At 36.3% G+C, this 27,283-nt stretch overlaps 6 protein-coding genes, 1 long non-coding RNA gene and 1 other non-coding gene across 13 annotated transcripts; 5 read left to right on the plus strand and 3 right to left on the minus strand.

Annotated features, from left to right (window-relative positions):
- The first annotated feature begins 1,830 nt into the window (after positions 1-1,830).
- LOC18049308 (serine/arginine-rich splicing factor RS31) lies at positions 1,831-5,175 on the plus strand. 4 transcript variants are annotated; one of them, XM_024188157.1, is made up of 6 exons: positions 1,831-1,940; positions 2,082-2,195; positions 3,686-3,798; positions 3,985-4,214; positions 4,294-4,636; positions 4,721-5,175. In XM_024188157.1, exons 2-5 carry the CDS (start codon positions 2,087-2,089, stop codon positions 4,619-4,621), a joined length of 780 nt encoding a protein of 259 aa, XP_024043925.1. In that variant the 5' UTR covers positions 1,831-1,940; positions 2,082-2,086; the 3' UTR covers positions 4,622-4,636; positions 4,721-5,175. The 4 variants fall into 4 exon arrangements, with proteins under 4 accessions (XP_024043925.1, XP_024043924.1, XP_006444785.1 ...); XM_024188156.1 differs by having other exon boundaries at positions 4,294-4,617; positions 4,721-5,169; XM_006444722.2 differs by having other exon boundaries at positions 1,837-1,940; positions 2,058-2,195; positions 4,294-4,617; positions 4,721-5,169.
- A 520-nt stretch (positions 5,176-5,695) lies between these two features.
- Positions 5,696-6,848, minus strand: LOC18049309 (calcium-binding protein KIC). Its single transcript, XM_006444729.2, has one exon. The coding sequence runs from the start codon at positions 6,373-6,375 to the stop codon at positions 5,902-5,904; it is 474 nt and encodes a 157-aa protein (XP_006444792.2). The 5' UTR covers positions 6,376-6,848; the 3' UTR covers positions 5,696-5,901.
- A 4,823-nt stretch (positions 6,849-11,671) lies between these two features.
- LOC18049311 (protein yippee-like At4g27745) lies at positions 11,672-12,280 on the minus strand. The gene is made up of 2 exons (XM_006444731.2): positions 12,046-12,280; positions 11,672-11,912 (listed from the first exon to the last, which is right to left on the minus strand). Exons 1-2 carry the CDS (start codon positions 12,139-12,141, stop codon positions 11,685-11,687), a joined length of 324 nt encoding a protein of 107 aa, XP_006444794.1. The 5' UTR covers positions 12,142-12,280; the 3' UTR covers positions 11,672-11,684.
- Positions 12,281-13,076: 796 nt separating this feature from the next.
- Positions 13,077-13,701, plus strand: LOC18049312. The gene is made up of 3 exons (XR_002906490.1): positions 13,077-13,251; positions 13,327-13,494; positions 13,612-13,701. It is a non-coding gene; the product is annotated as an uncharacterized LOC18049312 (long non-coding RNA).
- Positions 13,702-13,919: 218 nt separating this feature from the next.
- On the minus strand, positions 13,920-18,007 carry LOC18049313 (probable serine/threonine-protein kinase WNK10). 2 transcript variants are annotated; one of them, XM_006444735.2, is made up of 7 exons: positions 17,369-18,007; positions 16,765-16,802; positions 16,437-16,664; positions 16,131-16,351; positions 15,886-16,043; positions 15,384-15,786; positions 13,920-15,247 (listed from the first exon to the last, which is right to left on the minus strand). In XM_006444735.2, exons 1-7 carry the CDS (start codon positions 17,606-17,608, stop codon positions 14,376-14,378), a joined length of 2,160 nt encoding a protein of 719 aa, XP_006444798.1. In that variant the 5' UTR covers positions 17,609-18,007; the 3' UTR covers positions 13,920-14,375. The 2 variants fall into 2 exon arrangements, with proteins under 2 accessions (XP_006444798.1, XP_006444797.1); XM_006444734.2 differs by lacking the exon at positions 16,765-16,802 and having other exon boundaries at positions 16,437-16,716; positions 17,369-17,457.
- Positions 18,008-18,687: 680 nt separating this feature from the next.
- Positions 18,688-18,761, plus strand: TRNAV-AAC. Its single transcript has one exon. It is a non-coding gene; the product is annotated as a tRNA-Val (tRNA).
- Positions 18,762-18,773: 12 nt separating this feature from the next.
- On the plus strand, positions 18,774-24,113 carry LOC18049004 (bifunctional fucokinase/fucose pyrophosphorylase). The gene is made up of 7 exons (XM_006444736.2): positions 18,774-19,231; positions 19,477-19,741; positions 20,307-20,671; positions 21,001-21,127; positions 21,232-22,245; positions 22,407-23,137; positions 23,506-24,113. The coding sequence occupies exons 1-7, from the start codon at positions 19,193-19,195 to the stop codon at positions 23,902-23,904; spliced, it is 2,940 nt and encodes a 979-aa protein (XP_006444799.1). The 5' UTR covers positions 18,774-19,192; the 3' UTR covers positions 23,905-24,113.
- A 104-nt stretch (positions 24,114-24,217) lies between these two features.
- Positions 24,218-26,659, plus strand: LOC18049005. Of its 2 annotated transcripts, XM_006444738.2 has the most exons (3): positions 24,218-24,670; positions 24,757-24,886; positions 25,741-26,659. In XM_006444738.2, exons 2-3 carry the CDS (start codon positions 24,793-24,795, stop codon positions 26,424-26,426), a joined length of 780 nt encoding a protein of 259 aa, XP_006444801.1. In that variant the 5' UTR covers positions 24,218-24,670; positions 24,757-24,792; the 3' UTR covers positions 26,427-26,659. The 2 variants fall into 2 exon arrangements, with proteins under 2 accessions (XP_006444801.1, XP_006444800.1); XM_006444737.2 differs by lacking the exon at positions 24,218-24,670 and having other exon boundaries at positions 24,695-24,886.
- Positions 26,660-27,283: the final 624 nt, after the last annotated feature.

The following is a 27,283-nucleotide window of genomic DNA, read 5'->3' on the forward strand; positions in this document are numbered from 1 at the left end:
AAAATAAAATTGAGGTAAGGGGTTAAATGAAAATTTTCTAAATAAAAAAATTATTTTAATATTCATGAATATAATATAAATAACAGTGAATATGGGGGGCTGGATGAAATTTCACAGCCAGGCCGTAAGTTACGTTTAACGTAACTTAGTCGGACCCTAGTTTAAATAGTTAAACCACTCGGATTAACAAATCAAATGTTTGGCCGCTTCAAAAAGTAATTATCAAGTTGTTGAAGTCTTTTCTTTATTTCATCTCTGTTAACTCATGATGCGCATGGTAACGTGATAACGCGTTTTAAAAGTCACAATGTCAAATAATAATAATAATAATAAGTTATAGTTATAAAATAAAAGTTGATTGTATTTAGTGAACATTCGGTTTAAATTATATTTTTAACAAAATTAATTAATACATTATAAATTTATCATCAAACAACAGTGGGATAAACTTTCATTTACTTAAAGCTACAATTATAATTGTTTACCAAACACTTAATAATTGTGGCTTTAAGGTTTTTAAACCACAACTCCCAACAATAGCATCAAACATACCCTTCCTGGATGAAACTTATTTTAGAACTATATTTTCACTCTTTTAATTATTATTATTATATATAATAATTTTTTATTTATTTATGATAGTTAAAGGAAATCATTTGAGCGAAAGAGTAGGTAGATGTGCACATAAGATATTAGTTAGTCCTTATATCCATAATTTACTAAGCTATGAGTTCAAGTTTCCATACAAAAATCAAATCTTTTATTTTAGTTGAGATGTGTCTAATATTGGCACACATGTAGTTAAAAACAGTTGTGATATTTAAACCTCCTACAATTTATTTCACCAATCTTAACAAAAATTGAGGTAGTTTACAATTAGAGGAGTCAACTGTAATTTTTTTGGTGGTCAAACTAAACTAATTTGAAGGACTTTCAAACATAAGAATGAACAATCCTTAACATGTAATTTATCAAAAAGAGTTCGGATATACCAAATTAACTTATGAAAATTTGAATTTGGAACGTAGATAATAATTTTTAAAAAAAAGTAATGAGAAAGGGAAATTTTGAAAATAATGCTAAATATAGTTAATTGAGAAGTGGGGACTGATGAACTGTATTAAGGTGTTAGGGTACTTCAAAATAAGCTCTAACGTTGGAGTTAAGTGCAAATTTTTAGCCAACCCATTAAAAAATTCTCACAAAAATATATTGAGTGGAGCTTTAACACTCCCGTAAAATCCTTATAAGTTATAGCAACTGTTTGAATTTTCTTTCCTAAAATACCCATAGTTTAATTTACAAAATATAAACTTATATATTAAAATTAATCATCTTGCCACATAAGACTTTAATTTTTTATTTATAAAATATTTATAAATCTAGATTCTTATACTTTTTATCAAAATGTTTATAATTATAAATATAAATTATGAAATTGAAATGGGGTGTGTAATATATATATATATATATATATAAGAATAATTTATTTATGTATTTAATTGAATTTTCATTCAAATTAACAAACGAATTAATTTAACTTTAATTACTTGAATAATTTCAATTAAAAATAAATTTTATGATAAATTTTTAGGAGCGTCAAAGGACTACTCAAATAGATTAGTAGGTGTCTTTAACAAAAACAAAAAAGTTGTAAAATGATAAGTCTGTAGTTCAAGCCCATTAAAAAGGCCCAAATAAAACAACGGACATATTCTTTTTGGTCGAAGAATGCAGCGGATAATGTCGCGCCACGAGGGATGCGAAACCGACTCTATCGATCGTACGGCGACGGAAAACATGCCAGCGTAATTAGGTTTTTATTTAGGTATATAAAATATTAAGGCCAGCTGCTCATATCAAGTTTCGTCTTACCCTAATTTCACGCTCTCTCTCTCTCTCTCTAGGGTTTTGTATCATATCGAATCAAAGATTATAAGGTAATTGTTTTCTTTCCTTATATTTCTAACGAAACTTTATAATATTTTAATCGTATACGTTCTGGTATATACATATATGTAATGTTGCTTGGTATTCATATATATATTGAATTTTAGATTCTCACATAATCGTTGGTGAAGGCACGATGTCGAGGCCCATTTTCGTCGGGAACTTCGAGTACGAGACTCGGCAGTCGGAGCTGGAACGTTTGTTCTCCAAATACGGAAGAATCGAGCGCGTCGACATGAAATCTGGTAACCGTATGCTCTTTTTTAGATGATTGACCGAACTGTTGGCTTTCGTTGCATTCTTTTATCTTTGATTCTTTGAAATTATTTTTATAAATTTGTTTCACTAACACCGTATTTATAGTTATGGCTTCAAGCAGTGCTTTATGCCTTTTAGAGCTAATTTATTTTTCCGCTTTAGATAGTGTTCTAACTTAATTTGGGAGTGAAATCTCCAAGACGGTTCTTGAGGAGAAGCTGATGGATATCTTTTGGTTATTGATTGGATTAATGCCTGCTAACTGGCAGTATTACCTATTTAAGATTCTGGGCCATTGTGTTTGCCTTGACTGATTTTATTTTTTTGTTATTACCGTTGGAATTGTTCATTATAATAGGTGACTAGTTAAGTAATGAAGTGGTGTCCTCCCTTCTGTTAGAAGAGTGTCTTATGAATTACCTTTTCTTTCCATGTTGTTGGGACTCGGGAGATTGTAGTTTAGTTTGAATTTTAGTTTTTTTTTTGGCCTTTTTTAATTTTTTTTTTTTTTCCGTCGAGTACGTGGATTCATTGGGTTGATAGTTCCCCCCCCCCCCCCCCCCTTTTCTTTCTTCTCTTTCTTCTCTTTCTCTTTAGGTACACGCTCTTCTAATGTTTTCTGTAGTTGGTCTTATGGGTATACTTGCTTTCCTGATAATTGCCCTATTGACATAGTGGCCCACTGCATAAACCTCATAATGTTGATTGTATGGACATAAGACAGGTGTCATGAGTTCCCGGCGCAGGTTCCTGATATGTTAATTTAAAAAACATAAGAGCGTTTACATGACTTGGATATCTTTCTACAATTGCAGTAGTTATATCCAGCTATGGCATCCAGGCAGAAATTAAAATGGAAACCTCAAATTTTCAATTTCTTTGGAGAAAGCCTCCGTATTAAGTGTTTGTTTTGACGCAGGAACTTCAACTAATGGAAAGTGAGCTTTTTCTGGGCTCGCCAACTACTCTGCAAATAACTCTTATTGCAATGGAAACTTTCCTGCCTGCCTCTCTCCTTCACTTCCATTCACAGATGGCATCATCCTGCATTCTCTTCACACAATCATCTGTCACTCACCCACCTCACCGCCAAAGTCTTACATTCCACAAGAATTGTCGTGGTGGGGAGCAATCAAATTATTATTCATGCTTCTACCATTCACTATAGGAGGATCAATGAATTCTTTCATGCCATGCCTTCCATTACTGAATACGTGCTGTCTGAATTCTGAAGCATGCTTAGCAATGACGTCTCAGACCTGAATCTTTGGATTTTAGTTCTTTAATTTTGTTCATCATGCAACGCTTCTACATCTTATGTGCATCAGCCTTCATTATGCAGGTGTCGTAATTTTTTTTTTTCAAAGTTTACCTCAGGGAAAGAAACCCTGGTTTGGCTGATGTACCGAAGGTTGTGTGGATATAACAAATGTCTCGCATCATTATTTCCATATCTGATTTGCTCATGCTATTACAGGGTTTGCTTTTGTTTATTTTGAGGATGATCGCGATGCTGCTGATGCCATCCGAGGACTTGACAATATACCATTTGGTTATGACAGGCGCAGGCTCTCCGTGGAATGGGCAAGGGTATGTTTTGATTATTTCTGTTTATAGGGTGACTCTGTTTTCTTTGTTTCTGTCCTCTCTTCTTCATAGTAACTGGAACTTTGCTGTAGCCATTTTTTTTTTTTTTTGAAATGGTTGAAATTTCAACACTCTTAACTTATATTTTATTATTACATGGCAAATCCTTTTTTTTTAAAATAAAATTAGGGGGAACGTGGTAGGCATCGCGATGGGTCCAAGTCAATGGCAAATCAGAGGCCGACGAAAACTTTGTTTGTTATCAACTTTGATCCAATTCGAACGAGGGAACGGGATATTAAAAGGCATTTTGAACCTTATGGAAATGTCCTTCATGTCCGGATTCGGCGCAATTTTGCATTCGTGCAGTTTGAAACACAAGAAGAAGCAACCAAGGCCCTTGAGTCTACAGATAGAAGGTTGTAACATGGCTATTACTTAATGTTGCATATTGTGATTATTGTTTTGGCTCCTAACAAACCACTTTGCTCCCTGCAGCAAGTTGGTGGACAGAGTTATTTCTGTGGAGTATGCTCTAAAGGATGATAGTGAGAGGGATGACAGGTATGACAGTCCTAGAAGAGGTGGTTATGGTAGGCATAGTCCATATGGGAGGTCGCCAAGTCCTGCTTATCGCAGGCGTCCGAGTCCTGATTATGGTCGAGGTCGCAGTCCAGCTTATGATCGGTACAATGGTCCAGTGTATGACCAGCGAAGGAGCCCTGATCATGGGAGGCACAGAAGTCCTGTTCCCGTCTATGACAGGCGCAGGAGTCCTGATTATGGAAGGAACAGGAGTCCCAACTTTGGTAGATACCGCAGGTAGTTTGTTAGCAGCCAAGTATGTGAGCTTTGTTACTCTATGTTGATATATATGCTTTCACACATATAGTAATCACCTTTTCCCTTCAATCTCTCTTAACAGTCGATCACCGGTTAGAAGGTCAAGAACTTGAAGCATCATATACTTGCAGGGAAGAAGCTGGCTCAACCCAGACTATATGTCATTTTGTGGCTTTTTAGCAGTTTTAGATGTACTCTGTATAAATAGAAATTTAAAACTGGAGATTCAGTTCTCGGTTGTGCGGGTATGGTTGGTTATGGATTCCCAGCATTTGCAATGAAACGGTATTTAAACCTCATCATCTTTTGTTTGAACTGAATGCTTGGGGCTACATAGGGTGGGTAATTTTTAGTTATGTACAATTAGAAAATTTAAATCTGAAGGACGGTTTAGCAGTTAACTTACCGTCGTCGTAATCTGTCGGTTGATTTGAAAGTTTAATTTTGAAAATGTAATGCTAAGCAATCCTGTCTTACCTGTTGGAGCATATTGAATGAATGAATAAATTCATAATCCGAGAGGTCCATTAATTTGTATATCATAGAAACGAATGACTTCTCTTCCCCCTGCCCACCCTCATCTCTTATTTGAGGAGGCCGAAGATGCATCTTATTTGAGGCGGTGGAAGATTCCAGTTAACTGGTTAGCAGCTTGTATGTCTTTTGGTTCAGAAGAAATGACTGAACGAAGGATATGAGAAAGAAACAAGAGAAAAAAGGGTGCGAATTTCGTATGAAATTAAAAGATATAATCGAGATTTTTGTTTTCTCCTTGCTTTTTCTTCCCTTATTTATTTTCTATTCTTGTCCTTTCTTATCATATTTTCCAAGTAAACATGGATTAAAGATTATAAAATCTGATAAGTCGATGTTTGCTGCACACAACAAAAGAAAAATTGTGAATGGGTCCTATATAATAAATATCCTTTTGAAAAGAAGAAAAAGATGATCATTTTTCTGAGTCTTGCAAAAAATATCCAAGCAGCGTGGAAGATGGAAGGGGGAGTATGCTGTTAATTGAGTTCGCCAGAGCAGAGTTAAGTTTACATCGGATGGATAGATTAGTGTGGATGACAGTCAGAAGACTTGCCTTTAATTTGGGGTACCACACTTGAACAGTTTTTGATAATTCATTTCCATATTACTAATAATCTGACTTTGTCCTTACAAAGCATAGTTTTAACTAGAAGGAAAATAGATGGCAACAGTGATGACAGTAACCAAATAGTACCGATGATTAATCAGAACAAAGAAGCAGAGGCTTTATTGTTGTTGATGATCAAGAGCCTTCTGGAGCCAGGCCTCAGCATCCTGCATCATGCCAGGGCTGAGTCTGACCATTAGAATGCAGAATTCAGTCTCATTGAGGGCACCATCACCGTCAAGATCACCTTCTCTAACCATAGCCTCAGCGTCTTCTTTAGTCATCCCATCCATCCCCATCCCCAGAAGTGCCGAGTTTTGCCTTAAACTCCCCGGCGTTATCAGCCCACTGTCCCTGTCCGCTAGAAGCCGAAACCCTCCACACAATTCCGACACAAAGCTCTCCACATCAAGCTTCTCAGCCATCACTGGCAACAAATCCTCGTACTCACTTCCCGTGCTCGTTGTTCCTTTTGCGGTCCTACTACTGTTATTACTTTTTTCCATATTTCTGGTTTTTAATGTCAACTGAGTTTCCGCTTTCCAACTAATGGGATATGTATGCACGTAAAACACAAACGCACACACCCACATATATAGGAGTTACAGAAGCCTTTTACAATTAGTTAATTAATTAATTAATTATAACCTTAATTAGAGAAAAGTATCCACGCTTTTCAAGCAATATAATTAGTTCTCCCGTTGTGCCAGTTTTCAGTCCCCTGGTTTACGTTTTGTCTTGATCTCAGCCATCCAATAATTACACTGATGGGTCGTTCCAACTCCAAGACAGTTTGGACGGCTTGATCCATTAAAGAAAACACGAATGTGTGATCCATGATTCTTGAAATGATATGTGTCCGTGGATATGCCAGCTCTGCATAAAGTATTCTCGTTCGAGTAATCGAGTAGGAACGTGATTAAATTATTTTCCAATTAAAGGACTTGGAGTTTCGAGGAAGGTGCAAATGGAAGAGAGAGTCTGAAGAGTGGGACGTACACGTAATCTTCTTGATAAGAGTTGCAAGGAGTTGCTGAAATTGTCCAGAGCCGAACTTCGGTGAAGCTTCCTTTCCTTGATATCACATTTTGGATTCTTTCTTATTTTTTCGGTTGAATCATATTCATTATCCGCCGTCCATTTATTATATATTATGAATACTCATTATTAACTGTAACTTAGGCCGACCCAAACTATAATCTGACAGAGAATAGGGCCAGCAACAGCAAGCCAGCCCCTTCTTAGCTTTAGGTCCTACCCTCGGCCCCTGACCCTGAGGGTAGCTTCCTTCCTTCCTTCCTTCACTTGGATGATGATGCACGGACCCTTAATTACCAAAAACATGTGTTGTGCGTGCATGTCATTTAAAGTGACCCAATATACTGATTGATGATGTTTCATATCCAACGATATGTATTCATCTCTATCTGCATCTCAACTTTATTTTTTTGGATTTACTATAGATGTATGTATGGTGAGAAATTATAGAAACGTGAACACAACTCAACTCAGTATTAAATTTAAGTCGTTAATTTTTAAGATTAATGATGACCTCTTAATAGAAACTTTTTAACTTCTTAATTGATTGCCGCGCAAAGAAGACTTATCGTCGGTGCTACCTGCTATTAATTAGCGCATTCGGGACATGCCACTGTTACATTGATGATGGGCCTGGCGTTGGTCAATTTCCAGAGAAAATGAAAAAGACGAGCAAATAAATTACAAAATTGGATGTGGCGCATAAGGCTAAGAATAAAAAGATAAAACTGCGCCCCAGCAATCAACGTGCCCCGTAAGTATGGGCCCAATGGGTGGTGGTAGTTGTACCAATGTGGGCCTCGCATCATAGTTTGATGTAGCAAAGGTTTGTTTCCTTTTTCACATCAATCGATTGGGTGTCAGTGTGACCACTCTATCATAAAGGGATGACAAAAATTTCCCGGGTGATTACCCTACCACGGGTAGAAAAAAAATCGCTCGGGTACAGGCCGGTGGAGGTCCGTTGTAATGAGATCGAGAATTGCGTCAGATTTTATTTTTATTTTATTAAAACAAGAAAACAGGTATGGGTATAATTTTTTACAGGGTCACATTAATTTGATGGATCGAATACAAGTCTAAAACATTAATTTTTTTTTTATATCCATTCATTTGACAGATTAAATAAATATTAAAGTGAAAATTTAAAACCTTAAAACGTAAACGTCACTATTTAGTATTTTAGTAGTAGGAACAATCAATTAATGTGATACCGTCCCACACATTTATTTATAAATGTGTGCCTGCACATTTATTTATACATGTGTGTCATTTAAAATCTTATCCTAATTGAAAACAAATGCAATGGAATGATGTTCCAATTATGATTAGTTAAAAAGGAGTAAAGGATGGATAAAGAAATACTAGAATGGTGATTTTTTTGTTTTAAATCCCAATATTTAGTAATACATTAATTCAAATTGAACTTAACAATTATTAAATCATGACTAATATTAACCTAAAATTAAAAAAATGATTTTTTAAAAATATTTTAAAATAAGGTGTTGCATGTTCATCTAGAGCTAAATAGTTAAGTATTGTTTTTTTTCTTTTTTAAATGTATGCAGTTATTAAAAAAATAAAAAGGAATATAGAGGATATGCAAACGCGACGGATATCCCTAATTTTAATTTGAAAATCCCCAACCCATACTCGTTCAAGCCCACGATGGATATGAGACGATGACAGAGATATCCTCTATCAAATAGGTACGGGTACGCATATTAGTATCCCCGCACAATACCCGTCTCGTTCCATCCCAACCTTCCCCCACGTTTACATGCCCTTTGCTAACTTATTTGTTGGAAAGATTTTTCTTTTTTCTTTATGATTTGTTTAAAAAACAGAGAGGGGTCATCACTTTACTTAAAGGATATGTTTGGTACTCCTTATTATATGTTATTAGAGCCTCTTAGAGTATTAGATTATTACAATACAATATTTGGTAGTTATAATGTATTGAACTAATTAAAATTATAATGCAGTTAAACCCATATCAACTGAACCCGTTTTAGGGATAGGGGATGTGTTGCAGCACTCTACCACCACACCATCTGCCTTTACCGCACTATGCCTAGCTTTGCCAATTGCCACCATCCCACCGCACAAACACCATTGCCATGTGTGCCCTTCGCATTCTTTCTTCTCTCTTACAAACGCACGACACTCCACCACCACGCCATCTTACTTCGCTGCACGATAGCCAGCTCCATCTAGGGGTGGCAACATGGATCAAGATTCGTTTTTTTGATTTGATTCGATGCGAATTAAATGAGTTTGGGTTTGAAAAAATCGATTCATTTAATAACCGGGTGAATTTGATTCGATTCGCTAATTAAACAAATCAAATGTGGGTTTGAAGATTTTGATTCGTTTAGTATTCGTTAAATAAACGGGTCATAAATGAATCGAATACAGGTCGATTCGTTTAAAATTCGTTTATTATTTGTTTAATTAAATTACTTTTTTATCCTTAAATTTATTTAAAAGCTTTTTAAAATATGAAGGTTAATATTGTAATTTTAAGCATAACACATAAAACCAAAAGACCAACCCTAATTTTACACTTCACATGCACTTTTTTCTCATCTCCTAGCAACTCAGCAGCCACTGCTACATTTTGTCATCTCTTTCCCTTCATTTCCTTCTCCAAATCCTTTTCTTTTTCTTTTTAATTTTACATCCAGCAAGTGTTACGTTTTGCCACTGCTCCAAATCCTTGGATTTGTGTGAGTGTGATAGGTAAAGTTTTGTCTTGTTTAATTATTATTTCCTTAAAAATACTACAAATTTGCTATATATTTGATATTTTGAAATTTTACAATGATTATTATCAATATTGCAGTATGTTAAATTGTTAATAACATTTTTATTTACTTTTTGGTGTAGGATTTTTGTTTTCAAGGTGAAAAAAACAAATGAAGAGAATTAAAGAAATTACCTTACTTTATACTTTGAATTTTAATTATTGTTATTTGTATTATTAGGGATTTGGTATTTGGTATTTAGATGACTGCATAATATGGTTTGAGTTACTTGTATTTTGTTGTGGGATGTTAAAATTGTGATTTTTTATATTTAATTTTACTTAATTTTGTTTATTAATTATATTTTTCTAAACGAATTGTAAACGAATCCTGATTCGATTCGATTCGGTTCGACTCGTTAAGGATAAACGAATAATAAACGAATTCAGATTCGATTCGATTCGTTTATCAATTATATTAAATGAATTAAACGAATTGAACTGAATATTCGTTTAATAAACGAATCGAATCCGAATCCGCAGAATTTTGACCCAATTCGTTTACGATTCGATTCAAATTCGATTCGTTTATTCGTTTTGCCACCCCTAGCTCCATCACCACCCCATCGTGCAACACCACTATTGTGCATGCTCATACCATCCTGAATCATCAAACCACAAGTTTGATTTTCGAAATTCGAATTTGGGTTTGATTTTTGAATTTGTATTTGACTTCTGAATTAGGGTTGATTTTTTTTTTTTTTTGTTTTTGTAAAATCAATGTTAATAATGATTGAATCCATTGCTGAGTGATTTTTTTTTTTTTTGTAGAATCAGTACTTATAGTTTTAATTGGAAATGCAACTGCCAAGTTAATTCGTCTCATGTTTAATTTCTTTAGAATTTCCACACATCAGGATCTCAATTTTATATATCTAGTTGTTTATAATCTTGCCAATTTTTCTTTGCTCTTTCTATGTTACTTTTCATTTTAATTAAAGCTTGAAATCCCTGCAAAAGACTACTTAGTTCTATTTTCCTTATAGACTTGAGATAAATAGAGTTTAGACAAACTAGCTCATTCTGTTGATTGAGGGAAATTTTATTAACTTTTTCTTTGACGTACACGCCAACACTCACCACAATAATCATGAAAATTTTCTATTTCTTCCTAATCTTACAAATGATTGCTCCATTTTCTAGACTGGCGATGAGGAAGTATCTATTTGTTGTCGATAGCACACGAAGCCCAACTAACGTTTTTGGACATTCAACTGTTGCCTGAAATCGACTCAGATTTCTCACAATCGAATTCTCAATCAACGAAACCAGTGACCAAGATCAACTTTGGGCATTTCCCAGTGTCTTTTTCGAAGTCCTCCCATTTTGAAAGGAGCTTACAAGATACCTATTTCTCAAGCACTCATTTTCAACCTATTCATGCCGACAACTCCATACAATATTTGGGAGCGGACATCATTGTTTGGATCATAATTTTCTTTTAAAGAAGTTTTTCAACCTTATGCAACTATTAGAACTCTAATTTATCTTGTTTCCTTGATTTTGTTAGTTGTGACTAAAGTCTATTTTGTGGTTATATTGTAGTATATTTAAACTTTTATACTATCATCCTAAGATAACTTTTGAATGAATCTTGTATATTTTATCTATTTATTTGTGTTGTAATATTTTTTTAGAAGTTATTTGATTGAATTATGTGCTTCGATCTTTATTTCACTGGGTACATATTTAGGATGCTGAAAAAATGAATGTTATGTTGCCAGAAATTTTAGAATTGTTAATTTTATATACGGACCAAATATTAATTGAAACAAAAAGATTAGTTCTAGTGGAACACATGTATATGCCGCATCAACTAAATAAATTGATTACAAATACAGGAAATGTCAAAAAAAGAAAAAAAGAGAGCAAAAGCAAATAAATGTACTAATATTTTACAGTGTGGATAAATTACAAAATACGATATCAAATACATTTGGAGATTTATCCACAGTAAGAAAAGTCCAAAAATTGAAAAATAATTTCATTTGAAAATATTTTTGATGAATAAATTAATTAATGCACAACGTGCATCAACACGAAGATCATAGAAATTGGCTACCAATTATCCTTGGCAATCTTGAACTTTTCGAGAACGATTTTGCCCTCTTTATACTTCTGGGATTCCTCGAAAGCTCGTTTGTATGTCCAGCCCAACAATTCCCCACAATCAGCGCAATAGACATCGGCAACTGTGTGCAGACCGGTAAGGAGATGCTGATCCTCTTTGGGCCCTTCGACTATGTTCGCCGCGTGACTAAACAGAAAGGCTCGCCCACTGCTTGCCTGCAGGACATTTTATTAAATTTAATTCGACAACAAAAATAAAAATAATTATCAATTTTAGAGAAAATATAATATAAAGCTTCATATTATACAATCGAATCGACCCCGTCGAAACCGGAATTTGGTGACTCACCTGAAATCCTTTTGAAACAATATCCTCATGACACGAAACAAGATTCCGGCACCTGTAGCAGCTGTACCTCCGTGGCCCGATCAAATTATCCGCCATTCAAGATCAGTTTCAATATTATAAGCTCATCAATGCTGATCAGAATTAATTCTAATTAATCCCATCTAACCGCCCTGAGTCATCTAAACATTAATGGTTGGTTTAACGATTGAGGAATATTCTGGTGGTTAAACATAATTAATGCTTGTATGGATGATAGAAATGGCGTAAACAAATGGGGTTGATAAAGATAGGATTGGCCATCAAGACTGCCTACTACAAAAATAATACATATTGTTTTAAAACCAAGATTATAAAATTCTATGCAAACAAACTTCTAATAAATTATATGAATATGGCTCTTGTTTGTCTTATTTATCCATCAAGAAACTATTTTTCGCAGAAGGAAAAAAACAAAAACCAACTTGGCTAGATAGTAATTTTGTCGCACGTCATGGTCTTTTGTGTTTTCTATTTCACTCAAATGAATGGAAAACCTCCGAGCATTATTTCGTTTGTTCATCCAACGCCGACCAATCTTCTATAAGTTTTTGATGAATTAAATTACCATTTAAATCACATTATTATTATTATTATTTTCTTCCCTTTACCATCAAATCTCTTTGCAAAAGAACAAAAATTGAAAGTTTTCAAGTAAGAATTTTCGTGCAGGAATCTGATTCGAGAATTAATTAGTAACATCATTATTAGGCATGATGATGCACCAACGATATATTAAGAGATGGTCTAATCACAAGATTAATATTATGGTTGATGATCTAAGAGAAGTTTTATTTATTTATTTTTTTAATAATCCAATGTAACTCCACAAGGTATTAAAAATATTAAGTAAAACCACACCTTTTTATATTTGATTTTTTTAAGAATACGTTTGCCTAGATCTTGAATGATTGAATTTGCTCTCAAGTCAGCGCAAACACAAAGAAAGGATTCACACGTAAACATGATTAAACATACGGGCACAAGTTGGAAAACATAATTATTGGGGGCAAGAAATGAAAATGAATAAAGATGAGGGGCTTTAAGAACCAGTACCAAATAAATCTTGTACTCTTCCTGAACAGGTCTTGAAACTGAAAGGAAGGAACTCAAATTAGGGTTTTGTTAGATATACCCGGAATCCCATCTCGCTGCATTGCTAAAGCCGGGGTATGTATGAAATCTAATTCTCAATAATCATTCGGTGTTGATAACGATGGCGATTCTTATGTTAAATTGCAACAGGTATAAATCGTTGATCCATAATATCATTGCGGTTGCAGAGCTTCATAAAAGGAAATGGAATTTTGTCCGACGTGTGGTACGATGTTGCAATACGAGCTGCCACACATGGACCGTCCCTCTAGATTCTCCTGTCCTGCATGTCCCTACGTCTGTAACATGGAGAGCAGAGTGAGTAATATGCATTTACGGCTCTCTCTCCCTTTTTGGGCGATCCCAATTCCCAAATGCGTTCGAGATTTTTTACATTTTGGAGGTTTTTTTTAAAAAAAAAAAAAATATATCCAGGTTAAAATAAAAAGAAAGCAGCCTCTTTCCAAGAAAGAAATACAACCAATTTTCACTCAAGATGCAATGATGGAAGGCCCCCAAACTGAAGGTTGTCGTTGTCCTTTTCTTTTCTTTTTCGTTTATTTATTATTATTATTGTTATTATTTCTTTCACTCAATGCTTCCCTGTTTTCGTTGGCAGTAACATGCCCTGCTTGCAAACATGGAAAGGCCGTTTACCACGAGCTTCAGACTCGATCAGCTGATGAGCCCATGACAATATTCTACATGTGCGCTAACAAGAATTGTAAACACCGATGGAACGAGTGAGAAAAGAAGAAGATTGATGATCTGAAGGCTGTTTCTCAATCAAATCTTTCTTCTACTTCTTTTTTTCCCATTTTCTTTCCGGTACTACAAAACATAGGTTTATTTTGATCGTGTAATTGCATTTTGTAATACATGCCTGCTGAAGAAAGATGCACAAACAAAGCTTGAATTTGTTGAGATATCAGCAAATCTAGCTATGTACTCGCACTTCCAAACAAGCTTAGTAGGAAATTAGCTCCTACCAAATTCTAAAGTATCACGAATTCCTTTGAAAAAAGAAAAAAAAAAAAGAAAAAGAAAAAGAGTCGAATCCTATACAATGGGTCATCCTTGTTATAATAATCCATATGAATTTTCTTTTAAAAAAAAATAATAATAAACAATGGATAATGTTATGAACAATAGTGAGATTGAACTTGAAAAAGAGAATGGCCGTGTCAGATAGCTTTTGATCAATTAACGGGCAGCCTCTTCTTTGCCATCCATCTCTTTCTGGAGGCCTCCAATGCCTCTTCTTTCATCTTAGATAATTCTTGGAACCAGTGCTCATATTGAGCCTCAATTGCATCGATTTCCATCTTTAGCTCATCTACATCTTTGCCAGTCAAGGACAGAGATGAATAGCTGCTTGTCAAGCTCAATACTGTGCTCAGGTTGGGGAACGTCAGCTTTGAATTTTTCACAAATTGGTAAAGTAAGATGTCTTCTCCATCCTCGCTATAGTTTCCTTGCAATTTACACTCATCATAACACAAATCCCCTAGTTCTAACTCAGATACATAACCATTCAAGTCCTTATAGCTTCTATCAGTACTGTAGTCAGAAAATTCAGATGCTTTATCATTTTTTGTGGAAGTATCGTCAACAAAAATATCTGAAGCAACTGACGATTGTGACTCTTGATCTTCCAATTTGGCCAAACTTGGAGAAGAAATACCTCCTCCACCGGCGTTATCATGAAGGTTTTCACCTTGTGCTGGTGCAAGATCTTGGGAAGGATTTCTAGTAGGCCCAGAGACAACATCTTGCTTAACCACAAACTCAGAAGGAACACCAGCGCCCATTGCATCCCATGGGGATGGTGTTGAGGTTTTGCCGTTTCCCAGGATGGGAGACACACTATAGAAACTTAATGCTCCACTGGAGGAATAATCATATGAGGGTTTCCAACCAGGCAATAGTTTCATTATCAAGTAATCAATAAATTCAGCTATGAAGGCCACATCATGATCCGCCAAGTCTAGTTGTTCAACCATCTCTCCTGCCACTGACAGTGCAGTATCACTGTCAAGGTAAAAGAGGAAATGTATATTCCTCACCCGACCTATAAGCAAAGGGGGAAATCAGGAAAATATATATATATATATATATATAAGTTATCATTAAAAACAAAAAAAGTACATGTCGAACAATTTGAAACAAGAATGAACATCAACATTTAAACATTAAGAATCACTTACCTGATGAGTCAGCAATACGCAAGGTCAATGATACAGAGGTGTCATCATTTTTTGTCCCTCTCAGCCTAAACTCATTGTTCTTATGCATCCTCTGAAATTCCAAAACTGGACAATGTGGGCTTCCATTGTTGCTTTCTGTACATGTGCTTAAAGAGAGCTGCTTATAGTCTGAGTCTATATCCATGGAAGAGGGTCCAGACATGGGTAAACGTAACATTTTCAGACTTTGAATAGGTAACTTCAGGGGATCGCAAATAGGTTCCTTTTGATTCTCCACTTGCAGGAATGGATCTTTCAAAAGATCTTTTGCAGACAATCTCTCAGAGGCCGGAACCAGACATTTCTCAATAAATCCCTTAATTTGGGGATCATTCACCTTAGCAAGAGAGGCAGGTTTGATGCCCTGCAACAAAAGACCAACTCGGCATAATAAGCTTTCACTGAAAGGAAGTTCAACAACCCTATATATGCTAGATAAGAGGTTGATGATTGGTCAACTTACAGAGGTAACCTTCTTAAAAATTTGAGCTGGATTTTTGCATTCGCTATATGGATACTCAAAAGTAACCATCTCTAATATGCACATCCCAAAAGAATAAATGTCAACAAGTTCATTATATTCCTCCTCATACAGCTCTGGAGCCATAAATTCAGGAGTTCCTAAGATAAAAGAAAGGAGAAGTTCAGCACTCCTCATTGAGTCAATTTAAACTAAAGCATAGACATTTAAAGAAATCAATTTTTTACCAATGACACTTCTGGCGGTAGGCTGTTGCATGGCAATTGCCAATCCGAGGTCTCCAATTTTAACCTCTCCGTGATTGCCATTAACAAAGATATTGTCACATTTTAAGTCCCTATGAATAATCGGTGGATTGTGACTGTGGAGATAGACTAAACCATGAAGAATCTGCCTTGCCCAGTTCTTTATGACCTTTATATCAACATTTTTGTGCTTCTTACGATATCTGGTAACAGAAAGGTACAAAATTACTTCAAATGCTCATAAGAGTAATGACAAGAACACAACTGAAACACAACTAGAAAACATACTGCCGCAGATTTCCAGAAGTGAAGAGCTCAGTAATCATGTTAACAGTTTTCTTCTTGTCATCCACCCATGACTTATAAAACTTAACAACATTATCATCTTTCAGAGATTTCAGCAAATGAACCTCTGAATACAATTTTTGCAAATCTCCTGGCAACTGCAAGACATCATCAATCTTCACTCGGCTCCAAGCAACTTCTATCCCAGCGAATTCATCAAATGCCTTGTAACTGGAAAAGGGTGTCATGTAAAGCCCAGTAAGAACCATCCTGAACTAAAAGACTGGAGAGAGTAATAGGAAAAAGGGAAAGAGAAGTTTAGAAATCATACACAGTCTTAAAAGCACCCTTGCCCAAGACCTCATCATACTGTTAAATATATATAAAAAAGGGAAAAATAAATAAATAAATAAATAAATGACCATGGGGCAGAAAAGAGAGAATTCTCAATTCCAACAAAGAAAATAATACCGACATAAGATACAAGGTTCCCCCTTACTGAAGTTAAAGCCAAATAATGAAAATAAAGACAAAAGAGAAAATCACTTTACAATGAACTACATATACCAATCATGGCAGCTTGAACCATTTCCTCGATTTGTTGATAATTAGTTAAAAGAAAACTGACCCTTGAATACAACAATATCCATCAACTGATAAGAGTTCAAGGAGTGGCTTGAAAATGAAAGTATAAATCAAATAACTATCGTATTTTTTCATACTAGCTAGAAGGGAAGCAAGGGCAATTAAATCAAGGCAATAACATTGCCCATCAAGGTCAAGCAAAAGTTTAAATCTGCAAATGCCAATAAATTATAACATATAGACTACATAAACAAACTGAGGCCGCATGGAATTAGTTAAAAGCAATGATACAGTCACGCAGAGGCACAGATAAGAGTGATATAACGAAAGACTTAGCAAAAATTGCATACCCTTACGTATCGACCGCTGGGATCCTTCTCGACGAAATCAGAATCCGCATCGGGTGGCTCTGCTGTTCCCAACATTCCTGACAAGAACCAAACAGCTACCAAAAAGAAAACGGCAATTATGGGTTTAATATTTTTCGTTTTTAGGAATTGGGGGTGAAACGGCGACGTTTGTAGTCGGAGAATGATTCGGAGGCAATCCAAAAGGAATCGAATGCCGCCGATTTCAAACGGAAGCGGCATTCGATTACGATGTCGTTTTCCAGAGGCGATGAATAATCTTGACTATTCATAACCCCACTGTCCCCTCCGCAATTCAAATCCGTCATTCTCATACCAAACCCAACTTTATCCAATTCTCCAATAACATTTTGCTCCAAAATAATTAAATCTAATTTTTATTTTTATTTTTATTTAATAAAAAATAAAAATTTATAAGGCAAATTTGGAGACGTGAGAAAAGAAGCTAAGTAGTTAGCAAAAGCGTTTGATTAAAGTTTGAAATGGAGAGGGAAGAGAGACAAAGGCCGTGATTTCGTTATGAGTGTGTCGGGTGCGGGAACGAAGGTAAGAACGAACATTTGTGCGGATTGAAGAACCCGCGGGATCTAAATTGAGTAAATGTTGATCGTAACTGATAAACGACGCCGCTTTTCTTGGATTTTTTTTTTTAATTTTATTTTTTATTGACTTGTCAAATAACGACTATGACTATGCACAGTAATTAACTGTCAAGGAGTGCATTCTGAATGAATTTATACCTCTTTTTACGTATATAATTTTAGTTGTCCATAATATTTTCATTAATATATATGTAAAATGAAAATAAGATACTGTTGTTACTTATGAAGTTATGATACCTATTAAAAAACTTCCCTTTTTTTACTTTCAATTTAATTTTTTTCTAAACTTTAGAGACGCGTAAGATTTTTAAAATTAAATAAGGGTAGATTTTTTAATTATTATAATCAAAGTACTCCCATTTATATGTTGAAATTGTTGCATTGATAATGATTACATCAAATTAATCATAAAGTTAATATGACAGTTCTTGATACAAGTATTTCTTGCCTCCTCTTACTCAACAACATCATTCCCAATCGGCCAATTTCATACATTTTATTTTTCAATTGTAAATCTGCCCATTACCTTTAAAATGCCTTGTGTCAAGTTTATGGTAAACAAGTTAACAACACACTATGGAAAACTAAGTAGCTATTGCATTCATCCTACTAACAGTTCGTAATTATCAAAACGGCTTATTCCAATTTTTTCTCGATTTACTTTTCTATTAAAAAACATCTGCAGTTAACTGCCAACTAGGTGTCGTGGTGTAGTTGGTTATCACGTCAGTCTAACACACTGAAGGTCTCCGGTTCGAGTCCGGGCGACGCCATTGTTGAAAACTTTTTTCCCTTTTAAAAATTTTTGGATTTGACCTCCCTGTATATTTCATTCTTCGCTCAGTGTAGAAGTAGCATAATAATCCAAAAATTTAGCGGGATATCCCGTGCGAAATGGATCCGCGAAGAGTGGGGAAATTCTCGAGAACCAAACACAAAAGAGCTAAAGCTGACTTAGCGGCAATCCTTCGTAAATCATGGTACCATTTAAGGCTGTCGGTGAGACACCCGTCGCGGGTTCCCACGTGGGACGCTATTGTACTCACGGCGGCTAGCCCCGAGCAAGCCGAGCTTTACGAGTGGCAGCTCAAGCGCGCCAAGCGCATGGGCCGAATCGCAGTTCCACTGTCACTCTTGCCGTGCGGACCCCGATGGCCACGATCGGCTCCGGTGCAGCACTCTCAATGCCATCTTTTCCCTCGCTATGCACTATCAAAAGCTCTGCCTGGATATTGGCCCTGAGGTAATTTCACTTAACTACAAGCTGTCAGTATAATTAGCGTCGTCATTTTCGCCAGGCTTGATTAAAACGAAAATCGAACACTTGGCAGATTTTAAGAATCTTGTATTTCAAAAAAAAAAAAAAAAAGATGATCTTGATTGCTTTATGTTATGAGAATACTGGCTTTACAGCTATCTGTTGTGGTATTGGTGAAATGGAAATCCTTTCAGTTTCTGGCTTTAATGGTGTATTTTTATTATCAACAGGCAATTGCAAATGGTGGGAATTCTGGATCTTTTATGAAGAGTGAAGAATCTCTTAGTGCAATGGTTAAATTCATGGCCAAAAAGCATATACTATTGGTTCATGCTGGAGGTGACTCCAAGAGAGTCCCATGGGCCAATCCTATGGGGAAAGTTTTCCTTCCGCTTCCTTATTTGGCTGCAGATGACCCGGATGGACCTGTTCCGCTGCTTTTTGACCATATACTTGCAATTTCTTCTTGTGCAAGACAAGCTTTGAAAAATGAAGGTTATATGTGTGCTTTGTGACGTTTCACTTAGAGTTGATTGGCAATAGAATACATGCATCCTTATTTAGACATTCATCACATTTGGGGATCAAGAATCTCATTATCATTCAAGTTGAGTGGAGGATGGTATGCTCTATTGGCTTTCACAGATGAGGATATGTGTGAACCATACGAAGTTATATAACATTACAAATATCAGAATGGCTGTTCAATTTCACTGCATTTTACAGCTTGATGTATTAATCTTCTATCTTTACTTGAGCTCCTCCAATGCCAATTTATCTTGCTGCTTAATTGTATATAATGGACTTGAGCATGGTTTAGGTTCTGTGCTGTCAGACCAGTGCATTAGTTTCCTGTAGCCAGAATAATCTCAGTTTTAAACCATTGACCATAACAATAATTTATTTTTATTTCTATCATCCAAATATAATAATAATAGTAATAACATCATCATTGCTACATAATATCCATGCATTGACAGTGTCACACTGGTTCACTTTCTTGTTACAACTTTTGATATTCACCTTGGGAGTTTTTTTTTTTTCCCTTTTTTTATTGCAGGCGGAATATTCACAATGACTGGGGATGTTCTTCCATGTTTTGATGCCTCCACCATGATTCTGCCAGAAGATGCATCCTGTATCATAACTGTTCCCATCACCCTTGATATTGCATCTAACCATGGTGTTATTGTGGCAGCAAAAGACGGGATTCTCAATGAAAATTATGCACTTAGTCTAGTTGATGATCTCCTTCAGAAACCAAATGTAGATGAGCTTGCTAAGAATCATGCAATTCTAGATGATGGTAGAGCGTTGCTTGACACAGGAATAATAGCTGTTAGAGGGAAAGCATGGGAAGAGCTGGTCATGCTTTCTTGTTCCTGCCCACCAATGGTTTCAGAGCTTCTAAAGAGTGGAAAAGAGGCAAGTTATCGGTTGGCAATTTTATTCTTTGGATTGAAAATGTAATATCAAAAAGAAAATGGATGTATTTCATATATTTTTGTCATCTCTTGGCCTCTGATTGTCCTTGTTTCCTTATTATGATGTCTTGCTCTATGAAAATTACTTTCATATTTTGTCTCTATCAGAAAACTGTTGATTGCCTCTGAGATGGAACTTGTACCTTTTGGCAAAGAAACTAGAAAATTTTTTCCCCTTTTTTATTAGTCGTTATATGGATTTCTTACAACAAGATTATAGAACTTTTATCCTGTGCTCACAGTTCAATTGTTGGCATTTGTTCTTTGTAGATGAGTTTGTATGAAGATCTGGTTGCGGCTTGGGTACCAGCAAAACATGACTGGCTGATGTTACGCCCGTTGGGCAAAGAACTTGTTAGCAAATTGGGAAAACAGAGGATGTTCAGCTATTGTGCCTGTATGTTAATTACTTTTTTAAATATCAAATCTCGTTTTTCTTTCTTGTTACTATCTTCATACTTCCTTTATTGATGTTATCCTTGCTTAATTATTCCACTGCAGATGAATTGCTGTTTCTACATTTTGGAACCTCAAGTGAAGTTCTGGATCACCTAAGTGGGGATGTTTCAGGACTTGTAGGTCGAAGACATTTATGTTCCATCCCAGCAACCACTGTATCTGACATTGCAGCTTCTGCTGTTGTTCTTTCTAGCAAAATCGCGCATGGCGTCTCCATTGGGGAAGATTCTCTTATATATGATTCAAACATTTCCAGTGGAATACAAATCGGCTCCTTATCCATAGTTGTTGGCACTAATTTTCCCGAAGAAGCTGGTTCAACAGCAGAAGATTCATTTAGATTCATGCTTCCAGATCGCCATTGTCTTTGGGAGGTTCCCTTAGTAGGATGCACTGAAAGAGTATTAGTCTATTGTGGCCTCCATGATAATCCAAAAAATTCACTTACCAAGGATGGGACTTTTTGTGGTAAACCTTGGCAGAAAGTTTGGCATGATCTAGGCATTCAGGAAAGCGACCTGTGGAGCTCCACAGGCAGTCAGGAAAAGTGCTTATGGAATGCAAAAATATTCCCCATTCTTTCATACTCTGAGATGCTTACCTTAGCAACATGGTTGATGGGCTTGAGTGACCATAAAACTGGATTCTTGCTTCCCTTGTGGAAAAACTCACGCCGTGTCAGTTTGGAGGAGTTGCACAGGTCGATTGACTTTTCAGAAATGTGTACTGGCTCCAGTAATCACCAAGCAGATCTTGCAGCTGGAATTGCCAAAGCATGCATTAATTATGGCATGCTTGGGCGCAACTTATCGCAATTATGCGAAGAAATTCTTCAAAAAGAACTCTCTGGGGTTGATATATGCAAAGACATTCTAGACTTGTGTCCCAGACTTCAGGATCAGAATTCCAAAATTCTTCCGAAAAGCCGGGCATATCAAGCGCAAGTTGATCTTCTCCGTGCATGCAAAGAAGAGACAACAGCTTCTGAGTTGGAGCATAAAGTTTGGGCTGCAGTTGCTGATGAAACTGCTTCAGCCATAAAATATGGCTTTAGAGGTTCTCATTGCTTTACTATTATCATACTCTTGTAAAATACTAAAAAGCTGTATAGGCACTAATAAAAGAGTGATCAATCTTAATGTTAATTTATAATCTTCATAACTTATTCAACGGCCCATAGTTTACGAGCAACTTTTTTTTTCCCCAATTAATTGTAGAATACCTTCTGGAGCCCCTCAGCAGAGGTTCTTCAGCATATCAGAATAAAAATGATGATGGCTTTGTGGATCATCCTTTCCAACCAAGAACTGTAAAGGTTGAATTACCAGTTCGGATAGATTTTGCTGGGGGTTGGAGTGATACTCCTCCTTGGAGTTTGGAGCGTGCTGGTTGTGTTCTCAATGTGGCAATAAGTTTGGAAAGTTCTCTTCCGATTGGCACCATCATAGAGACAACAAAAATGAGTGGCGTATTGATTAGTGATGATGCTGGAAACCAGTTACATATTGAAGACCTCACCCCCATTGCTACTCCCTTCGACCATAATGATCCATTTCGGCTCGTCAAATCTGCATTGCTAGTAACTGGCGTTATTCATGAAAAACTTATTGAATCCATGGGCTTGCAGATCAGGACGTGGGCAAATGTCCCCCGTGGTAGTGGCTTAGGAACTTCTAGCATCTTAGCAGCTGCTGTTGTAAAAGCTCTTCTGCAGATAACCGATGGAGATCAAAGTAATGAAAATGTTGCGCGGCTTGTTTTGTTGTTAGAGCAGCTCATGGGCACAGGTGGTGGCTGGCAAGATCAAATTGGAGGTTTGTACCCAGGCATTAAGTTCACTTCAAGTTTCCCTGGAATACCATTGCGGCTCCAGGTGATCCCCCTACTGGCTTCTCCTCAGCTGATTCTGGAGTTGCAGCAAAGATTGCTTGTGGTATTTACTGGTCAAGTAAGTATTCTAGACCCCCCCCCCCCCCCCCTTTCTTTAATTTTATGGTTCACCCCTTGTTTTCCTATTGGATATTTATTTTTGATTTTTTCCCTGATACAACATTAATTTTTAAGGGTTTTAAGATTGTATTGATTTTTAAAGCTTTTCGTGTTAGATAGGCTAATTGTGTCAGTCTCAGTTTTTTTTTTCCATCGAATATCCTAAAACTCTGTTACTTGGCCCTCAACTTAAAAAATGAATAAACCAACATTTTCAATGGTAGAAAAAAGGATGATATTGAAACAAAGACTTGATTCTCTTTTATTGTTGGGTTTTGTATACAGATATTTTTTTTGTCCTTGACGAATTTTGCAATTACTTAACAGGTTCGACTTGCACATCAAGTGCTACAAAAGGTGGTGACTCGGTATCTTCAAAGGGATAACCTTCTTATATCAAGTATCAAGCGTCTGACTGAATTGGCAAAGAATGGGAGAGACGCCTTAATGAACTGTGATGTAGATGAACTGGGAAAGATAATGCTGGAGGCTTGGAGATTGCATCAGGAACTTGACCCCCATTGCAGCAACGAATTTGTTGACAGGCTGTTTGCATTTGCTGATCCATACTGTTGCGGCTACAAGCTAGTCGGTGCTGGTGGAGGGGGCTTTGCATTATTACTCGCCAAGGATGCTGAATCTGCCACAGAATTAAGACGCATGCTGGAAAAAGATTCAAATTTTAACTCTGAAGTATACAATTGGAACATCTACTTAGAATCTTAGCCCGTATGCTGGGAAACTTCAAGAAAATAGCTTATTCTTTGTTGTGTCTTTAGATGCTCATATTGATTCTATATTGAAGTCATTGTTGTATAAGTGAACGAGTCTGTAAGCATGTATACGAGAAAACAAATTAAAATACTTATTCTCGGTAATAAAACACGACAACGAAATTCAGAAGAAGAAGGCCGATGCATGTGTATTTTGTTTTTTTCAATGAACTTGCTTAGATATTGCTTCCTCTTATTGAGTTGGGGCATGGCCTAGAAAGGGAGCATCAACTTTCTTGTTCAAATGATGATGACCTGTGACGTAGGCCCAAGCCAAGCATATCTTGCTAAAATGGCAAAGAATCCAAAGCGCTTTGGATTCCTTTTTCTTAACCGGAAAACGTCACCGCTTTTGCTTACATAGTTGAATTTTATTTTGGTCATGAATGATTTAGGCGTCTCAAATTTCACAATCTTCTTCTTTGATCACCTGTTGGTCCCCTTCCTGGCTCGGCAACACAATATGATTCCCACTATTATTATATGACCCTTCAATTTTCCGACTAGAAGCCAAAACGGAAAGAAAACATTTAGAATTTGGCCATCATTATTATCGTATTTATAGTTCTTTTCATATTCAATGATAGCGAGCCTTTTCTGAAGAAAATAAATCCGGAAAAACAATATCAAACGATATTCGGTAACGGTGGTTGAGCTGACGCTTTGGCTAGCTAGCCAATCAAGTGCTGCCACCGCATTTTATCAAGTTTTTAACTCGAGTGGGGTCACATCTTCTTCTTCTTCTTTTTACCATTTTTTGGCTTTTGCTTTACCAAAACGAGAACTTATTTTTCACTATCTGCAGTCGCTGCAGACCGGGAAGCAGAGAGAAAGAGAGCAGATGGGTCTGCTCACAAACAGAGTAGAGCGAAATGAGATCAAGGCGGGGGATCATATTTACACTTACAGAGCTGTTTTTGCTTACTCTCACCATGGTATTTTCTATCTCTTTCTTTCTCGTCTTTTGTTTGTTTGTTTGTTTTGGCTTACAGATTACGATTTTCTTTAATCTTTCTTGAATTTTGCAATGTGGGTTCGTCGTTTAATACTCATTCTTTTGTTTTTGCGTTTAAGATTTTTTTTCCTTGTATTTGATTCAATTCCACCGCTGTTTTTGGTTCAATTTTTTCCTAAATTGCCTTTATTTCATTTTAATTCTTATTTGCACCAATTCTTCTTCTTCTTTTTACCCTTTTGGGTTGCTTTTTTTCTTTGTTTTTCCATATCTGTATATTATGAGGGCTCTTTCTTTCAGCTTCTGCAAAGCAAACTATCCAATGGAAGCTGTGAATTGGCTCCCACTGCTTCAGGGTAACCAAAATGCAAAACAGAATTGTGAAATGAAAGCATGTTTCATTAAAATGCCTGTGCAGATTTATGACTACTATTGTCCATTGCAGTTTTTTTTTTCGCTGATTACTAAGATTTTTTAAGTTGACTGTGCAAGAAAACATCTATGCTATTGGATCATTTACTATTTACAGTTATGTTTCTTTTGGTGGCTGAGATGGTGGGAGACCTAAGAATATTTTGTGGATTTAGATTTTTCTCTTATTATTGTGCCTTACATAAGATTTGGATAATCTTTTCCCTTCTCAATCAGATATATATCCCATTCTGATGCAGAATTATTGGTTAATCATCCGTAAAATAATTTGTAACAGTATCTTATGGGGTGGAGTTTAAATGTTCTTGGTCGATTGATAATAAGATCCTTGTGTTTTCAACAGATTATTTTGTGATTGAATCTACTCTAATCATGAGTTCTGTTGAATATCAAACCATACAGGTATTTATGTCGGGGGAAGCAAGGTAGTGCATTTTAGACCTGAACGGAACTTAATTGTGGGAGCGGAGACATCTTCTGAGACACAGAATTCAATCCTCCCATCATCCTGTCTGATCTTTCCTGATTGCGGATTCAGGCAACCCAACAGTGGAGTTATCCTCTCGTGCTTGGACTGTTTCCTTGGAAATGGATCACTGTATTGCTTTGAATATGGAGTTGCCCCATCAGTTTTTCTAGCCAAAGTACGTGGTGGTACCTGCACAACTGCAACATCTGACCCACCAGAAACAGTCATCCACCGAGCTATGTATCTTCTGCAAAATGGATTTGGTAACTACAATGTGTTTCAAAACAACTGTGAGGACTTTGCCCTATACTGCAAAACAGGTCTTCTGATTGTGGATAGGCAAGGGGTTGGATCAAGTGGTCAAGCTTCTTCTGTAATTGGTGCCCCATTAGCTGCCATTCTTTCTTCTCCACTGAAGTTACTGATGCCTAGTCCTGTTGGTATGGCAACAGTTACTGCTGGGATGTACTGTATGAGCAGATATGCTACAGATATTGGTGTTCGATCTGACGTGATCAAGGTGGCAGTGGAGGACTTGGCTGTGAACCTGGGCTGGCTCAGTCGTCATGAGGAAACAAGTGAAGAAAACAAGTCTTCTAACCAACTGATAACCATGTGACAGTTATCCCTGGTGCATGCAAAGCTGGGTAGATATACTATTGGCAATTAGCATAACAAGCATTTAGTGCCATCGATGATATGTAACTTATGGTGTTTGTGTTTCTCCTCCCATTCTCTTTTCTCAAGGTTATCCTGCAACTGTATTTTGGGTGTTAAAACTTAAAAATATGTATCAAATATTGGAAAACTTGGAATAATTGTGGTTTAAATCAAGTATTGGGTGCTCTACCATTTAATGTTATTTAAACTTCACTTTTGGACTTTATCAGCTGGTGATATTAGAACATTAGTTGGCAATATGTAAACTGGAGAAATTCTGAAGCCTGATACTTGCTTAAATTGAAGAAATGTCAGAAGAGCGTAAAAGCTGAAACTTGACATTGGTATAGGCCTTAGAAAGGCACGCAAGTAATTTGTATGAACTTGTATCAGCCTGTGACAAATGACATTGAAGAAAATTCTGTTGTGTTTTGTTTTGTTGTGTCTCGCATTTGGAAAGTTGTTCTTTACTCTTACAATTGATTAATTTATTCTCTCAAAAATCCCAAATCATCATCGTAGGTTTTGCTTAATTTCCTAATGGCGTATATCGTTGTATATTAATGACTGGATTCATTGATATATGAAGCCGCCCAACAAGAAATTTAAGCCACTTGTATAGAGTAGAAACATGAAAGTGTAGAGTAGGGATGACAATTGTACCCGCAAACTCGCAAACCCGCCCAAACCCACCCGCCAAAATCCGCCCGTTGCGGGTAATTTTATCCGTTGCGGGCGGGTTTAGTATTATAAATTAAAACCCGCATATGGATGCGGGTGGGTTTGGTATTAACCTTATACCTGGTGGATACCCGC

This window comes from Citrus clementina, unplaced genomic scaffold (assembly GCF_000493195.1).
Source record: "Citrus clementina cultivar Clemenules unplaced genomic scaffold, Citrus_clementina_v1.0 scaffold_3, whole genome shotgun sequence".
Classification (NCBI taxonomy): domain Eukaryota; kingdom Viridiplantae; phylum Streptophyta; class Magnoliopsida; order Sapindales; family Rutaceae; genus Citrus; species Citrus x clementina.